Source organism: Hyla sarda, chromosome 1 (assembly GCF_029499605.1).
Source record: "Hyla sarda isolate aHylSar1 chromosome 1, aHylSar1.hap1, whole genome shotgun sequence".
NCBI classification, from domain to species: Eukaryota; Metazoa; Chordata; class Amphibia; order Anura; family Hylidae; genus Hyla; species Hyla sarda.
The window spans coordinates 202,546,161-202,562,125 of record NC_079189.1 but is presented as its reverse complement, the minus strand read 5'-3'; the positions used below and the strand labels follow the sequence as shown (position 1 = coordinate 202,562,125).

The 15,965-nt window shown below is 42.4% G+C and overlaps 1 protein-coding gene across 1 annotated transcript in view; it reads left to right on the top strand.

Moving 5' to 3' along the window:
- LOC130362622 (melanopsin-B-like) overlaps window positions 1-15,965 on the top strand; it is a 266,524-nt gene that overhangs the window by 199,791 nt on the left and 50,768 nt on the right. The window contains exon 8 of the mRNA XM_056567421.1: window positions 9,761-9,935. Within this exon, the coding sequence (XP_056423396.1) occupies window positions 9,761-9,935 (175 nt within the window). The remainder of the gene's footprint in view (window positions 1-9,760; window positions 9,936-15,965) is intronic.

Genomic DNA, 15,965 nt, shown 5'->3' with positions numbered 1-15,965 from the left:
GACCCTGCCATTTGGCCAGAAACTTACTCTCTACAGTAGGAATAAGTACCAACACTCGATCTCCTGGCGCAAAGGTACGAACCTTAGCACCCCTATCATAAATCCTTTTTTTGCATACCTTGAGCCTGTTCCATGTGTTTCTTAACAATTGGCATCACGGCTGAAATTCTATCTTGCATTTGTGAAATATGTTCTATCACACTTTTGTAGGGAGTGACCTGCCCTTCCCAAGTCTCTTTTGCCACATCTAACAACCCACGGGGATGTCTACCATATACCAGCTCAAATGGGGAGAACCCTGTGGACGACTGAGGCACTTCTCTTACTGCGAACAATAAATATGGAAGCAAAAAGTCCCAATTTTTCCCATCTTTGTCCACTATTTTCTTTAACATCTGCTTTAGGGTCTTATTAAATCTTTCCACTAAGCCATCAGTCTGAGGGTGATAGACTGAGGTGCGTAATTGAGTCACCTTAAACAACTTACAAAGTTCCTTCATCACTTTAGACATAAAGGGAGTTCCCTGATCTGTAAGTATTTCTTTTGGAATGCCCACTCTACTGAACACCTGAACCAACTCCTTTGCAATGGTCTTAGACGATGTATTACGCAAAGGTATAGCCTCTGGATAGCGTGTAGCATAATCCATTATGACTAATATATGTTGGTGACCACGGGCTGACCTTACCAGGGGACCAACTAAATCCATCCCAATCCGTTCAAACGGTACCTCAATTATAGGTAAGGGAACTAGGGGGCTGCGAAAATGGGGCTTAGGAGCAGACATCTGACACTCAGGGCATGATTCACAATACTCTTTTATATCATGATGTAAACCGGGCCAGAAGAATCTAAGCAAAATTCTCTCTGTAGTTTTCTGGACCCCCAGATGGCCCCCTACAATGTGCCCATGTGCCAGATCCAAAACTGTTCTCCTAAATGCCTTTGGAACCACTAGCTGCTGTACGGTATCCTCCCCTTTTTTTATCTATCTGGTACAGTAAATCATTTTCCAGGGACATATAAGGGAAAGCAAGCCTAGCTCCAGGCTCGACCTGTACCCCATTTATTACTTTTACATTTTCTCTGGCTCGAGCTAGTGAGGGGTCCTTTAACTGCTCACTTTGAAAGTCATCTTTTCTGACCTCTAAATCAGGTATACATTGTTGGGGTTTCTGTCTCTGGTTGGGGTTCTCCAAAATCCCCTGTCATAACAGAAAAAGGAAAGGTTAAAGGCCTTTCTGCAGACACCCCAACTACATCCTCCACTGGGGAACTCTCAATTGGCTCAGGGCTTAAGTCAGGTGTTGCGGGCCTACCAGGTGTACCCTCTTTAATTACCAGATTGTATTCCCACAATTTCCAAAAATATGGAAAATCCCTACCAAGTATAACATCATGCATTAAAGCTGGGACTATCCCCATCTTGTGACACACAGAACCATAAGGAGTTGAAATACAAGCAATAGCAGTTTGGTATTCACAAGTATCCCCATGCACACATGTTACAGTGAAAGTGTCTGGATGCCTGTTAGAAGAACCTATGATGCTGGCCTTTACCAGACTTACCACACTCCCTGAGTCTAACAAAGCAACCGCCTTTTTATCATCTACTGTCAGCTCACACAGGTGTTTTTTAGACCCGACTGAGCTGGCAGCAGTACACACTACTTGAGCAAACATAGACATTCGTTTTTTCAAAAATGTAGCATCACATTGCATAGGTTCAATAGTCAAAGGACAGTTCATGGCAATATGTCCCAACTCATGGCAACGAAAACATCTTATGTTATCTTTGCACAGTCCATAGTCCTGCATTTTAGGCTTTCCTAAGCCCACAGTCTCATACTTCTCATGTGAAGTCTTTACATTCTTCCCAGTTCCCATGAACCCCAGAACAGTCTTACCAGGAACTTTTGCTGTCCGGATGATTGAGGATTGGGACTGGGTGTTACTCAACAGCTCCTCCGCCGCCGAATACCGTTCAACAAGATCCACAAGCTGGTCTGCGGTTTTGGGATCTCCGTGGCTTACCCACTTCCTTAATGCTGGTGGTAGAGCCCTTAGGTATCGGTCCATAACAACACGTTGAACCACCTCAGGTGCTGTTAAAACATCTGGTTGTAGCCACTTCCTGGTCAGATGGATGAGGTCAAACATCTGGGAACGTGGTGGCTTACCCACATTGTATGCCCACTGGTGCACTCTCTGGGCTCTGACCGCTTGGGTTACACCCAAACGGGTCAGGATCTCTGCTTTCAGTTTATCAAAGTCCTGGGCTGCCTCAGGTTCAAGATCATAGTAAGCTTTTTGTGCTTCTCCTATGAGGAATGGGGCCACCAAGCCCGCCCAACGCTCCTTAGGCCACGCTTCTCGTGTAGCTGTCCTCTCAAAGGTTGCAAGAAATGCCTCCACATCATCTTCCGGCGTCATCTTTTGCAGATATTGGTTCGCACGGATATCTCTTTGTGTGGACTGTGGCTGCACATACTGCATCATCTCCTGCAACATCTGGCGGTCTTTATTTGAGGCCTCTGTTAAAGCAGTCAGCTGGGCCGCCAGCAGGCGATTTGTATGCTGCTGTTCTCTGGTAGCCTCTTGCTGAGTTGCATTTGTACGCTGTTGCTCTCTGGTAGCCTCTTGCTGTGCAGCAACAGACTGCACCAAGGCCTTCACAACGTCATCCATTATTTGTCACTTTAACACAGTTCGCTCCTGCTGTGGCACACTGTGCAGAACCCTCTGCTGTGGTGACAGCCGCTTGCTGTCCAAATCTGTGGGTCCCAGAAACAACTTCACCTTTAACGTGTTGCCCGCATCCGACACCAATTTGTGGGAAGTGTCAGGGATCGCCCTTTGCTGAGGGAAAGGGACACGTGTCTGTCTTTATCCAAATCAGGCAAACAGCAGCAAGTTCATGCAATCTGACTCTTGGTCAGGTTTATTAGAAAGGTTGCAAGCCAAATAAAAATAACAATACAGGAACAAAAGAAAAACCTTGCCTGTCCGGCACTAAATATACAAGTGATGACCCTCACTACCAGCTGGAGAGCTTCTCTCTGCCAGCTAACAAAAATACTTTCAGCAACCTTTACTCACATAAGTCTCTCCACAGACAGGCGTTCTGTGTCCTCAGCCAGAGAGAGAGATCTGACCGCCTGGCTTCTCTTTTATATCCACCCTCTCATTCACCTTAATCAATCACCTGGCAGGTGAGAGGCTCTGGAGTTACCTCACATAGGAAAGGAACCTGGGAGAAATATACCTGCCTTCCACAACCAAACCTGCATGAGTGTCACAATATATATATATATATATATATATATATATATATAAGGATGCAGTAGGGATGGAAAAAATTATGTACATTTTTAAACAGGGACTAATTTATGTAAGTGGGCAGGGACCAAAAGATGTAGCTGACAATATTAAAAATGCAGAAAGGGGCCATTTAATTTTTAAAAATACATTTTTTATAATTCATTTTGTGAAACGTTTTATTAGTAATGTATTTTAATTGTGTTTAATAAAGTGTGTGTTTTTCACCACATCTCTACTATGAAGCTCTACTATGAGCTGCATATATGAATCAGTGATGTGGATTTATATTCACATCACTGGCGGACCGTATAGTGCAGAGATGCAGAGCGCAGAAGAAAGCCGCTTTGCATCTCAGAAGGATTAAGGACGATTGCAGCGGGTGTCAGGAGTGACACCCACTGTGATCTGTCCTTAACTGCAGGTACTACTGCTCCAACACGGAGCACACTCTGCTTCATACTGGGAGCTGTAGTACCTGCATTAATAGACAGATTGAAGCAGGTGTCCCTTCTGGCACCCATTGCAATCATCCTGTATGATCTATACTCCGCTCCCCTGTCCGCACTATATCCTTCTGTGATGTGAAGTTCTCTTCACATCACAGATTCGTATATGCTGCTGAGAAAGGTGATTGGCCAGCACCATCTGGCCAATCACCACTCTGAGCAGCCAATATGAATCTGTGATGTGAAGAGAACTTCACATCACAGAGAAGTATAGTGCCGGGCAGGGGAGCGGAGAAGTGCGGCTGTGTGGCCCACTTCTATAGAGTATACAGGAGGATCACAATGGGGGGTAAGAAGTGACACCCAGAGAGATCTGTCTATTACTACAGGTAATACTACTCCCAGCATGAAAGGAAAAAACACACTTTATTAAGCATATAATTAAAATACATTACTAATAAAAAGTTTCACAAAATTAATTATAAAAAATATACTATTATTACAATTAAATGGCCCCTTTATCCATTTTTAATATTGCCGGCTACATTTTTATGTCCCTGTCCGCTTACATAAATTGGTCCTTGTTTAAAAATTTATAAAAATGTTGTTCTAAAAAATATGAATTTTGTTAAATACAAGTCTTCCATCCCTATTGCAACTTTTTTTTTTTTTTTTCTGGTACCCTACGAAATGTAAGAAAAAAAAAAGGTATCTCCATCCCTTTTTTGGATAGCTAAAGTCCAAAAAAGAATAAAAAAACACCTGCAAAAACGCCAAAGTTAAAACCCACATGGCGTTTTTCTTGGTGTCTTCTCACTCTCATAGATTTCTATGGTAGAAAAATGCCACAATTTTGGTAAATAAAACGCCCTACCTAAGCATGTATTCTGCCGTGGAAACTCCACAGTGGAAAGCCCACTGAAGTCAGACTTGCAGCAGGAAACTCTCCCATGTGAATGTACCCTTAGGTTGGGATTCCACTTGGCTCTTTTGGAAAAAAACACCATGCCATACTTGCCACCCCAGCTTATGATTTGCCCCCGCAATTAAAATGGCCCTTTTAAATAATATGGCGGTATTTGCTACCTGCAGTTGCATAGAGTAAATGGAGTAGACACAACTATATGACATCATAACCTCTGCCGGGGATCCTGTTGGGTCTCCCTTAGGCTGCAGGCATGAGGACAAAGAAGCTTTAGTCATCATGTAAACAAAGAATAGGTAAGTTCTATTGTTATAACTGACCCCAGGTGGAAACAAACTTGTTGTGGGTCCCGTTGGCCCAGCAGATAAGCTCCTCTAACCTGCAGATTTGATTAGGTCTATCAATTCATTGGTGGATGGATGGAGCTGAGGTATTGAGCCACAGGAGAAGGACAATCAGCTTGGCAACCGTGATCATATGGTATGTAAGTGGCAGGGTTACAGTATAGTGTGTGGTAGGGTTATAGTATATTCAACAGTGTGTGGCAGGGAAATATTCAGAGGGTGCATTGTGTGTCGGGGTTATAGTAACTGTTTGTAAGTATGAATGAAGTTGCACTCACCTGGATTTTCTTCAACAATTCATAGGATTCTTATTCCTTGATCAATGCAGTGACACAAATGAAACAATATTCCCTAGCGGGGAGCGAGAGCCGGCAAGTTCTCAGACACGGGGCACACCAAAAAGAGGAAACTAGTTTCACGTCACCTGCAGACACTTCTTCCACCATGCCTCTGCCTCTAAGGAGAGGGAGGGGGGGTCGACGGTTAGGGACTTGTCACATTTTTTTTTAGACAGGTGATATGGGGGTGGAGGGAGGGTGCGGGTGGGGGGAGGGGGTGAATCCCTACATAATCAGTTTTTTGGGAAAATAAATGGAGGTGTGTGTTTTTTTTTTTTTTTCTTTCCTCTCTCTCTCTCCCATCATCGAGCTTCCTCCCTGATATGGACAGAATTTATAATCAAATTAAAAGATAGGATGTGTACACGCATATATGTTTGGAACATAAGGGGAATAGGGGACAAGTACAAAAGAATAGCTATAGGGATATAATAAAACATAAACAACTACCAGGGATTATTTGTTTATTGGAAACACATTTAGTGTTCAGGCAACTGCATATTTCCCTAAAAAAATAAAAAAATTTTCATTATTTTTCACCTCATGTTCAAGAGGAGTTACAGTTACGATTCACAAGAATAAAAAATGGGAGATGTATGATAAATGAACTGACATGGTGGAAAGGTGTTATATGACATAGAAAGGTGGATAAACAAATATGTATAAAGGCATTTGTATACATACCTCCGCCGTACACGAAGAAGCATCCACAGGTGATGTGAAACTAGTTGCCTCTTTTTGGTGTGCCTGCATCTGAGAGCTTGCCGGCTTTCGCTCCCCACTATGGAATATTGTTTCATTCATGTCACTGCACCGATCAAGGAATAAAGATCCTATGAATTGCTGAAAAAAATCTGGGTGAGTGCGACTTCATTCATTTTTACAAACATTTACTATATGTATCCTTATATCCATTAGAAGTCTGCACCAACGTGAACAGCACCAGTGTAACTGAGTTACTGTTGGGGAGAGCGTATAAAAGGCAGTGCCTGATCTGTTTTCTGCATCTTTCACAATAGTGTGTCAGGATTGTATTCAGAAAGTACAGTGTCCATTATATTAATAGGACACAGTGTGTAGCAAGGTTATAGTCAGAGGGTACAGTGTGTGGCAGGATTAAATTCAGAGGGTACAGTGTGTGGCAGGATTATATTCATAGGGTACAGTGTGTAGCAGGGTATAGTCAGAGGGCACAGTGCGTGGCAGTATTTTATTTATTATTGTCTTTATATAAAGCAGTGTTTCCCAAACGCGGTCCTCAAGCACCCCCAACAGGTCATATTTTCTGGATTTCCTTGGTCTTTCACAGGTGATATAACTGTGCTGATGCCTGATGCACTGACCATAATTGTATCTCCTGTGAAAGACTAAGGAAATCCAGAAAACATGACCTTTTAGGGGTGCTTGAGGACTGCCTTTGGGAAACATTGATATAAAGGAAGAGAATCTGCTAACAAAATGAGGAACCAATTATATCTAGCCGTCACACTCTGCATTGAAGATGCAGCTGGAAAAAGTCCTGCCAGTCTGGACCAGATGAAGAAGTAAAAGACTGTAGAGAAGACATCACCTGTGAGTCACTGATATCATGTTTTATTCTGCCCTATATCCTATCAGAGCTTTAGTCACTGGTAAGTTCTGATTAGTGAAATGCCAACTCACCCTTATTAACAGGGCTCAAGTCCTGCTGGAACATGTGGTAACTGAGTTCCTGCACTTTTTCCACAGCAGGATCACCATTCACATTAGAAGGAATCCTGCAGGACCAGTGGAAATTTAGGGTGACTTTTTTCCCCAGGACTTGACCCCCACCTATTACTAATTAGATCATGCTCAGATCTGTACTTACAAAAGGTAAAAACTTCCATAGCACATTCCTTTTACTTGGCAATTGGTAGTTGTAGTTGAAATCATTTTCCACAATGTGCTACACTGGTTCACATCCATTCATGTTTATTTCGGCCACTAGGAAACCTATTGATTAAAATTTTAACCCCATCCCCTTCTGCTTTCCTGGCTTCCAAAGTTGCCCCCCCCCCCCCACTCCAAAAAGAAAAGAAAAAAGAAAAGAAAAAATCAATGCTGAAGTGCTGACATTTCTGCTGATTTTACTTGAAAATGATCTACAATAATTATTCTAAAAAAATGCCTACTGAAAAAGTGAAAGCCTGAGTAAAAATGCCCCTATCTTAAACATCCCCCACCTCTCCACTATCACTGGTCCAGGTTCTTTGTCAGTCATTTACCATGCTGAAGCAATGCTTGGTGTCTTTTTATGTGTGTGTTATAACTTTTCTAGCCGTATATTATTGTTTTATTATACCAAAATACCTCAAGGCCGTACAGGACCTACCTAGTTTTACCACAGGAAGTAAATCTGACATGTTCAATTATCCTGTAAGACAATAAAAAGACCAAAAGAAGTGTCCACTAGTCAGCCTCACACGCTGCTGCCATAAAATGATGCATTTCTGCAATGCATGAGTATAAAGAAAACTGTATAAAAGGACTGTCATTACATGCGTGTCCTTGCAAAAGTTTAATTTAACACTTCACACTCTAATAGTTTTAACTCTTTATGCTGTCATTCCTTTATTTTAGATAAACACTGGAGTTAATAGACAAGAGAGTGGAAGTATAAACTTTTGTATTGTATGTCTTCTTTTTGGATCCACTTTTGTGCTTGGCTGTAAAAACTACATAGCTACCTATATACACTGCTCAAAACAAATAAAGGGAACACTAAGATAGCACATCCTAAATCTGAATGAATTAACTAATCGTATAAAATACTTTTGCCTTTACATAGTTGAATGTGCTGACAGCAAAATCACGCACAAATTAAAAATGGAAATGAAATTTACCAACCCATGGAGGTCTGGATATGGAGCCACACTCAAAATCAAAGTGGAAAACCACACTACAGATCCAACTTTGATGTAATGTCCTTAAAACAAGTCAAAATTAGTCTCAGTAGTGTGTGTGTGGCCTCCACGTGCCCGTATGACCTTCCTACAATGCCTGGGCATGCTCCTGATGAGGTAGCGGATGGTCTCCTGAGTGATGTCCTCCTAGACCTGGACTAAAGCATCCACCAACTCTTGGACAGTCTGTGGTGCAACGTGGCATTGGTGGATGGAGCGACACATGATGTCCCAGATGTGCTCAATCAGATTCAGGTCTGGGGAATGGGCGGGCAACTCCATAGCATCAATGCCTTCCTCTTGCAGGAACTACTGACACACGCCAGCCACATGAGGTCTAGCATTGTCTTGCATTAGGAGGAACCCAGGGGCAACCACACCAGCATATAGTCTCACAAGGGGTCTGAGGATCTCATCTCGGTACCTAATGGCAGTCAAGCTACCTCTAGCAAGCACATGGAGGGCTGTGCACCCCCCCCCCAAAGAAATGCCACCCCACACCATTACTGACCCACCACCAAACCGGTCATGCTGGAGGATGTTGCAGGCAGCAGAACATTCTCCACGGCATCTCCAGACTCTATTACATCTGTCACATGTGCTCAGTGTGAACCTGCTTTCATCTGTGAAGAGCACAGAGCGCCAGTGGTGAATTTTCCAATCTTGGTGTTCTCTGGCAAATGCAAAACGTCCTGCACGGTGTTGGGCTGTAAGCACAACCCCTACCTGTGGACATTAAGCCCTCATACCACCCTCATGTAGTCTGTTTATGACCGTTTCAGTGGACACATGCACATTTGTGGCCTGCTGGAGGTCTTTTTGCAGGGCTTTGGCAGTGCTCCTCCTGCTCCTCCTTGCACAAAGGCAGAGGTAGCGGTCCTGCTGCTTGGTTGTTGCCCTCCTACGGCCTCCTCCCCATCTCCTAATGTACTGGCCTGTCTCCTGGTAGCGCCTCCATGCTCTGGACACTACGCCAACAGACACAGCAAACCTTCTTGCCACAGCTCGCATTCATGTGCCATCCTGGTTGAGCTGCACTGCCTGACCCACTTGTGTGGATTGCAGACTCGGTCTCATGCTACCACTAGAGTGAAAGCCCCGCCAGCATTCAAAAGTGACCAAAACATAAGCCAGGAAGCATAGGAACTGAGAAGTGGTCTGTGGTCACCACCTACAGAACCACTCCTTTATTGGGGGTGTCTTGCTAATTGCCTATAATTTCCACCTGTTGTCTGTTCCATTTGCACAACAGCATGTGAAATTGATTGGCAATCAGTGTTGCTTCCTTGTGTAAGTGTTCCCTTTATTTTTTTTGAGCAGTGTATTAGATGCCCCGGTAATTTTTATTTTTTATGTTTTTTTGATGCTCTAATACTGTTTATATCCCAAATGTTACACAATGATACAGATTGTTATTAAAACTGCATGTCATTAGTAAAATAAAGATAATTTTGTTCCTAGGGAAACCATTCACAAGACTGTACCATGTCTTCGATTCCTCATCAGACTACCTAAAAAAGACAGTACATCGACATGCAATTTCGACTCCTCATTTAGAGGATCGGTCTACAGCCGCCAATCGATAGCTTTAAAAAAGAAGAACAGTTGCATTTCTACAGTATCTACTGCAGAAACAGTGAGTACAACTTCTTGGATCACACCACACATTGGACATTGTAGGTACAGTACAGACCAAAAGTTTGGACACACCTTCTCATTCAAAGAGTTTTCTTTATTTTCATGACTATGAAAATAGTAGATTCACACTGAAGGCATCAAAACTATGAATTAACACATGTGGAATTATAGACATAACAAAAAAGTGTGAAACAACTGAAAATATGTCATATTCTAGGTTCTTCAAAGTAGCCACCTTTTGCTTTGATTACTGCTTTGCACACTCTTGGCATTCTCTTTATGAGCTTCAAGAGGTAGTACCCTGAAATGGTCTTCCAACAGTCTTGAAGGAGTTCCTAGAGATGCTTTATAGAATTATATAGAATTTTAGGTGAAAATTTTTTTAAGTTAAGGAGGAAAAATTGAAAATGAAAAAAAAAAAAAAACGGAAGAAGCCCGGGTCCTTAAGGGGTTAAACATTTATTCCTCAATGTACATCATTTTTTTTTTCCAATTTTTATACATTAATTTCAGACACTACATAAAGCTCTTAGCAACCTTGACAAAGGCCAAATTTGTGATGGCCAAATGGCTTGGTTAGAGCATCTCCAAAAAGTTAGGTCTTGTGGAGTGTCCCTAGTATGCATTGGTTAGTACCTACCATAAGTGATCCAAGGAAGGATAACAAGTGCACTAGCAACAGAGGCATGGACACCTAAGGCTCATTGATGCATGTGGAGGGTGAGCGTCAATCCATCTCGTCCAATCCCAGAGAAGTGTAGTGTAGTATCATGTAACACTTATTATTAGCAATGACCACATTTCCCAAAGGTTGCAAGTAATGAATGGGTCCTCAGGAATTTGTATGTATAAAGTAGTACTGGCTGATAGGTAGGACAGATAGGGTGGATGTCCTGTTGCTCCTCCACTCTCCCTGCCATTCTGAAATTGGTTCTCTACTGCTGATCATGTGTCTCCTTGTCTCACCATTAATCTTTTAGGTCAAAGGCTAATTTTAGCATGTGACCTACCAGGCACCCTCTATTCTTCTAAAGTCAGTGTAGTAACGTAATCACTTTCATCAGGGTAAAGCCAAAAGCAAACTGGGGCACAGACTAAAATACACCACTGCATGTTGATGTGAGAACAGGAAAGGTTAAGAATAATAATTGCCATTTATGGGGCATAAGTGTGGATCAAATATATGCATCTCTTATATGTGGAGATATTTTTCTTAGGGGCCACCACCAACTTCAATCTCGTCACCACCAACTTCAATCTACTTACACACAAATACATGTTCTCATACATCTCATGGCAACTTACTTTTCACTCATTCTAGATGTCCATTTATTATTGTAAAACAAATTCCATAGTCTCCCACCATTGACAGAATGTCCAAAAACACTACCCTTGCCTCTATAGTTCTTAATTTGTATTCACAAGCAGCGGAGTGAACCATCACTGGACTGTCAGGGTTTTGCTCTAGAGAAAAAAGTTCAAACTCTCATAAAATAACAAGTCTGTGGTATTCAAGTTCTATAAATTATGTTAAGGTTAAAAAGTTGAAGCCTTTTGTAGCAAAGAATAGATATATCAGTTTCCAGTCTCAGAAAAGAATGATAAATAATTCCTTTTTGTTTTCATTGTTTATACTGATATGTATTTAAGTATCCACACATGGAAGTAGAATAATGCATGATATGGGCTTTAATTATATATAAGTAGGGAATTGATTGGATGGATTGGATGGATTTTAATTATATGTAAGTAGGGAATTTATTGGCTGGATACATTTTATCCATCTAACAAGTATAGGCCAAAACTCTTAAAAGTTGTTTCAATAGTATTATTTTTTTTATTTTTTTTTTCTATAAAGTAATAATACAAGCACTGATAAAAAAAAAAAAAAAAAAATTAAAATACAACATTGTAATATATCTTATTACAGAAAAATGGCTTTTGCTCCTTCTTTGACTTTGTTCCTCCTGTTCCTATGGAAGACATAATAGTAGCTAGTTTCTGCAGACTCTGGCGCCGAATTCAGGGAAAACTGACAATTAGAGAAGGAGGCTAAAGAGGGGTTAAACTTTTCATAGATGTCATGTAATGACAATTAATAGTCTTGTGTATATATACATGTACAGTATATACATAAAAGCTACAAATAAACCTATTTAAAGTTTAAAATAACGCCTAATTTATGTAAAAAAGTATTCAGACCCTTTGCTATGACACTTAAAATTAAGCTTAAAATTTTTCTCTTGATTATCTTTGAGATGTTTCTACACCTTGATTGGAGTCACATGTGTTAAATTCAGATTGGACAGGATTTGAAAAGACACAACCCTGCCTAAATAAGGTCTCACAGCTGACAATGCATATCAGAGCAAAAATCAAGTCATGAGGGGGAAAGAACTGCCTGTAAAACTCAGAGACAGGATTGATGTGGAGGTACAAAGGGGTACAAAAAAAATTCTGCTGCACTAAAAGTTCTCAGTGGTATCTATAGTTCTTAGATAGAAGATGTTTGGAACAACCAGAACTCTTCCCATCAAACTAAGCAATCAAGGAAGCAGGGTGTGAAAGAGAGGTTAGAAATCTCTTCTCAGTAAGAGACACATGAAATCTGGTCCGGAGTTTGGGAAAAAAACACCGAAAATACTCTAAGGGCGCGTTCACACTAAGGAATTCCTGCAGAATTCCATGAGCGAAACTCCGCGAGCGGAATTCCGCGGTGTGAACTTAACATTAGTGTGAATGGGTTTCCGTGAGACCCATTCACACTGCGGAATTTCAGCGGCGGCCAATTCCGCCGCTGAAATTGTTCTGTGCAAAGAAAGAACGTTCATTCTTTGCGCGGATTCCGCGAGCACTGCATAGCCATCAATGGTGACAGCTCACTGCCCCGTGGCGCTAGCGTCGAAGCATCCTCGCCGGCAGCCACCAGGCGGAATCTCCGCTCGCAGGATTCAGCGAGCGGAGATTCTGCAGTGTGAACACACCCTAAGACTGTGAGAAACAAGATTTTCTGGTCTGCTGAAACCACAATTGAGCTTTTTGGCAGGCACTGCTTAACCCCTGCCCAATACCATCCCTGCAGTTCAACATGGTGGTGGCAGCACCATACTTTTGGGTGTTTTTCAGCGGCTAGGACAAGGAGATTGGTCAGACAAGCTGAATGGTTGTCCCTACGCCACAGGAGTGGCATAGGGACAACTCTGTGAATGTCATTGAGTGGCTCAGCCAGAGCCCATTTGACTTGAACCTAATCGAACAACACTCCCATCAAACCTGACAGAGCTTGAGATAATATGCAGAGATGAATGGCAGAAAACCAGGTGTGCAAACCACATGGTATGATACCCAAGAAGTTGGAGGCTTATTTGCTGCCAATGGTGCATCAACTAAATACTGAGAAAAGGGTCTGAATGCAATATTTTAGGTTTTCCTTCTTAATAAATAAGCAAAAATTACTTAGATTTGGCCTCACTTACTAAGGATTTCCAAACAGATTTTGCAAGTTTTTTTTGTGCCGCATGTGTCGTGTGCCAGAATTTGCATCAAAAAAATCCAAAAAACCCTACTAACTCTCCACTTTACTCAGAAAAGGGGCATGGTCATCGGTGAAAAGGGCCATGTCTTCAAAAACAATCTACCTTTTCAAAAAAGATTTTAAAAAATTTAATAGTGTTTCCACATAAAATGCTGTGGATTTGAGCGCTGGAAAACCAGAATCGTTAATTTCTAACGATAATTTGTTTTCCCTTAGTCCTAACAGTAGCACAGATGGGGTATTCCACCCCCCGCGAACTGGTAGGACAGATGGAAGTTTTATTGAACCTAATTAAACAATCAGTAAAGACACACCCACAACCCCCTGTATAAGTAAGAGGGTCATCCTCTGCTCCATTGTGTAGTAACAAGAAGAACTAAAGGCAAATAATAGAAGAAAATAACTTAACTAGGGAGGGAAAGTTGTGCTACTGTTAGGACTAAGGGAAAACAAATTATCGTTAGAAATTAACGATTCCCTTACGTCCTAACCAGTAGCACAGATGGGGAAATGGCAAGCAGAAACCCTATGAGGGAGGGCTCTCATGCCTGACGGCAGATAATACTGTCCGTCCAAATGAGGAAAAATCGGCCAATCTACTGTCAAGTCTGTAGTGGGTGATAAATGTGGAGAGTGAACTCCAGGAAGCAGCTTTGCATATATGTTCCAAGGGAACAAGACTCCTTTCCGCAAAAGAGGTAGATACAGACCTGGTGGAATGAGCTTTTACAAACTCAGGAGGCTCCTTACCTTGGGATACCATGGCAAAACGAATGGCATCTTTTACCCATCTACTGATGGAGGGCTTTGAAGCTTTAAGACCTCTCTTGGGTCCTGAAAAGAGAATTAGCAGATTTTCATCCTTCCGAAACTCCAAAGATCTTCTTATATAGATCTGGAGACATCTCGAGATATCTAGGCAATGAAGAGCCCTATCTTCATTGGAGGATGGAGGAGGAGAAAATACTGGCAGGGATATAACTTGATTTATATTTTGGAATGATGGAACTTTAGGTATAAAGGATGGCATGAATCTGAGTAACACTCGATCCGGCAAAAATTTAGTATATGGTTCAAGTGCCGAGAGCGCTTGAAGTTCCCCAATCCTTTTGGCTGAAGTGATTGCCAGTAAAAAAGTTATTTTAATGGTAACAAACTTCATGTCCACCTCCTCCGAGGGCTCAAAGGGGGGAGATGCTAACCCCTTGAGCACCATCGATAAGTCCCATGCTGGGACAGGTTGTATAATTGTAGGTTTTAACCTTGAGGATCCCCTCAAGAATATTTTGACTAGTGGGTCTTGAGACAATGGTTTATTGAGAAAGGCAGAGATGGCTGATACCTGAACTCTGAGTGTGGAAGGAGATAGATTCTTGTCTAATCCCTCCTGGAGAAAGTTGAGGATTGTGGCAACAGCTGGATTCTGTCCAGGTAGTTGTTTCTTGGAGCACCAAGACTGAAAAGTTGTCCAAATTCTTTTATAGGCTCTGTTAGTGGACTCCGCTCTGGAATGCGAGAGGGTATTCAAGACCGCACTAGAAAGCCCTTCTAGATGTGGAAGGGACTGGTCAACCTCCAGGCTGTCAGGTTGAACATTTGAAGATTTGAGCAGCTGTGAGTGTCCCCCGACACTAGTGCTTGCTCTGGGGGAAGCCTCCAGAATTGTCCCCGACTCATTTGCAAGAGTTGGGTAAACCAAGCTCTCTTGGGCCAAAATGGAATTATGGCTATGACAGAGGCTTGGTCCTGCCTGATTTTCATCAATATCCTTGGGATCAAGGAAATTGGAGGGAAGATGTAGGCCAGCCTGAACCTCCATGGGATTGAGAGAGCATCGATTGCTACTGGGTTGTCTTCCCTGTACAGGGAACAAAATCTCACCACTTTGGTGTTGAACCTTGTTGCCATAAGATCTATTTCTGGCATACCCCACCTGAGTGTTATTTGTTTGAACATCTCTGGATGGAGAGACCATTCTCCAGTTGAAAGTCCTCTGCTCAGGCGGTCGGCGATCACATTGAGAGATCCCCGAATGTGAACTGCCGACAGGTGGGTGAGGTTCCTCTCTGCCCAATCCAAGATCAGACCCACCTCTCTGAGGAGGCTTTGTGATCGAGTGCCTCCCTGCTTGTTGATGTACAATACAGCCGTCATGCTGTCGGATTGGATCTTTACTGCTTTCCCTTGAAGAAGAGAAGCAAAGTGGAGGAGTGCTAATCTGATGGCTCGAATCTCGAGGAGATTGGAGGTTAACCCTCTCTCCTGAGGAGACCAAGATCCCCGCACTAACAGATCCAAGAGATGCGCTCCCCAACCTACAAGGGACGCGTCGGTAGTAAGTATGATCCAAGGGGGTTGGATCATTGACTTGCCGTCCTCGAGGTGAGACCACCATCTGAGAGAGGACTGGACTCGATAAGACAGGGAGTGGCACTTGTTTAGGCCCGAGGGCCTGAGATTCCAAGTGGCGAGCACCTCTGATTGAAGAGGGCG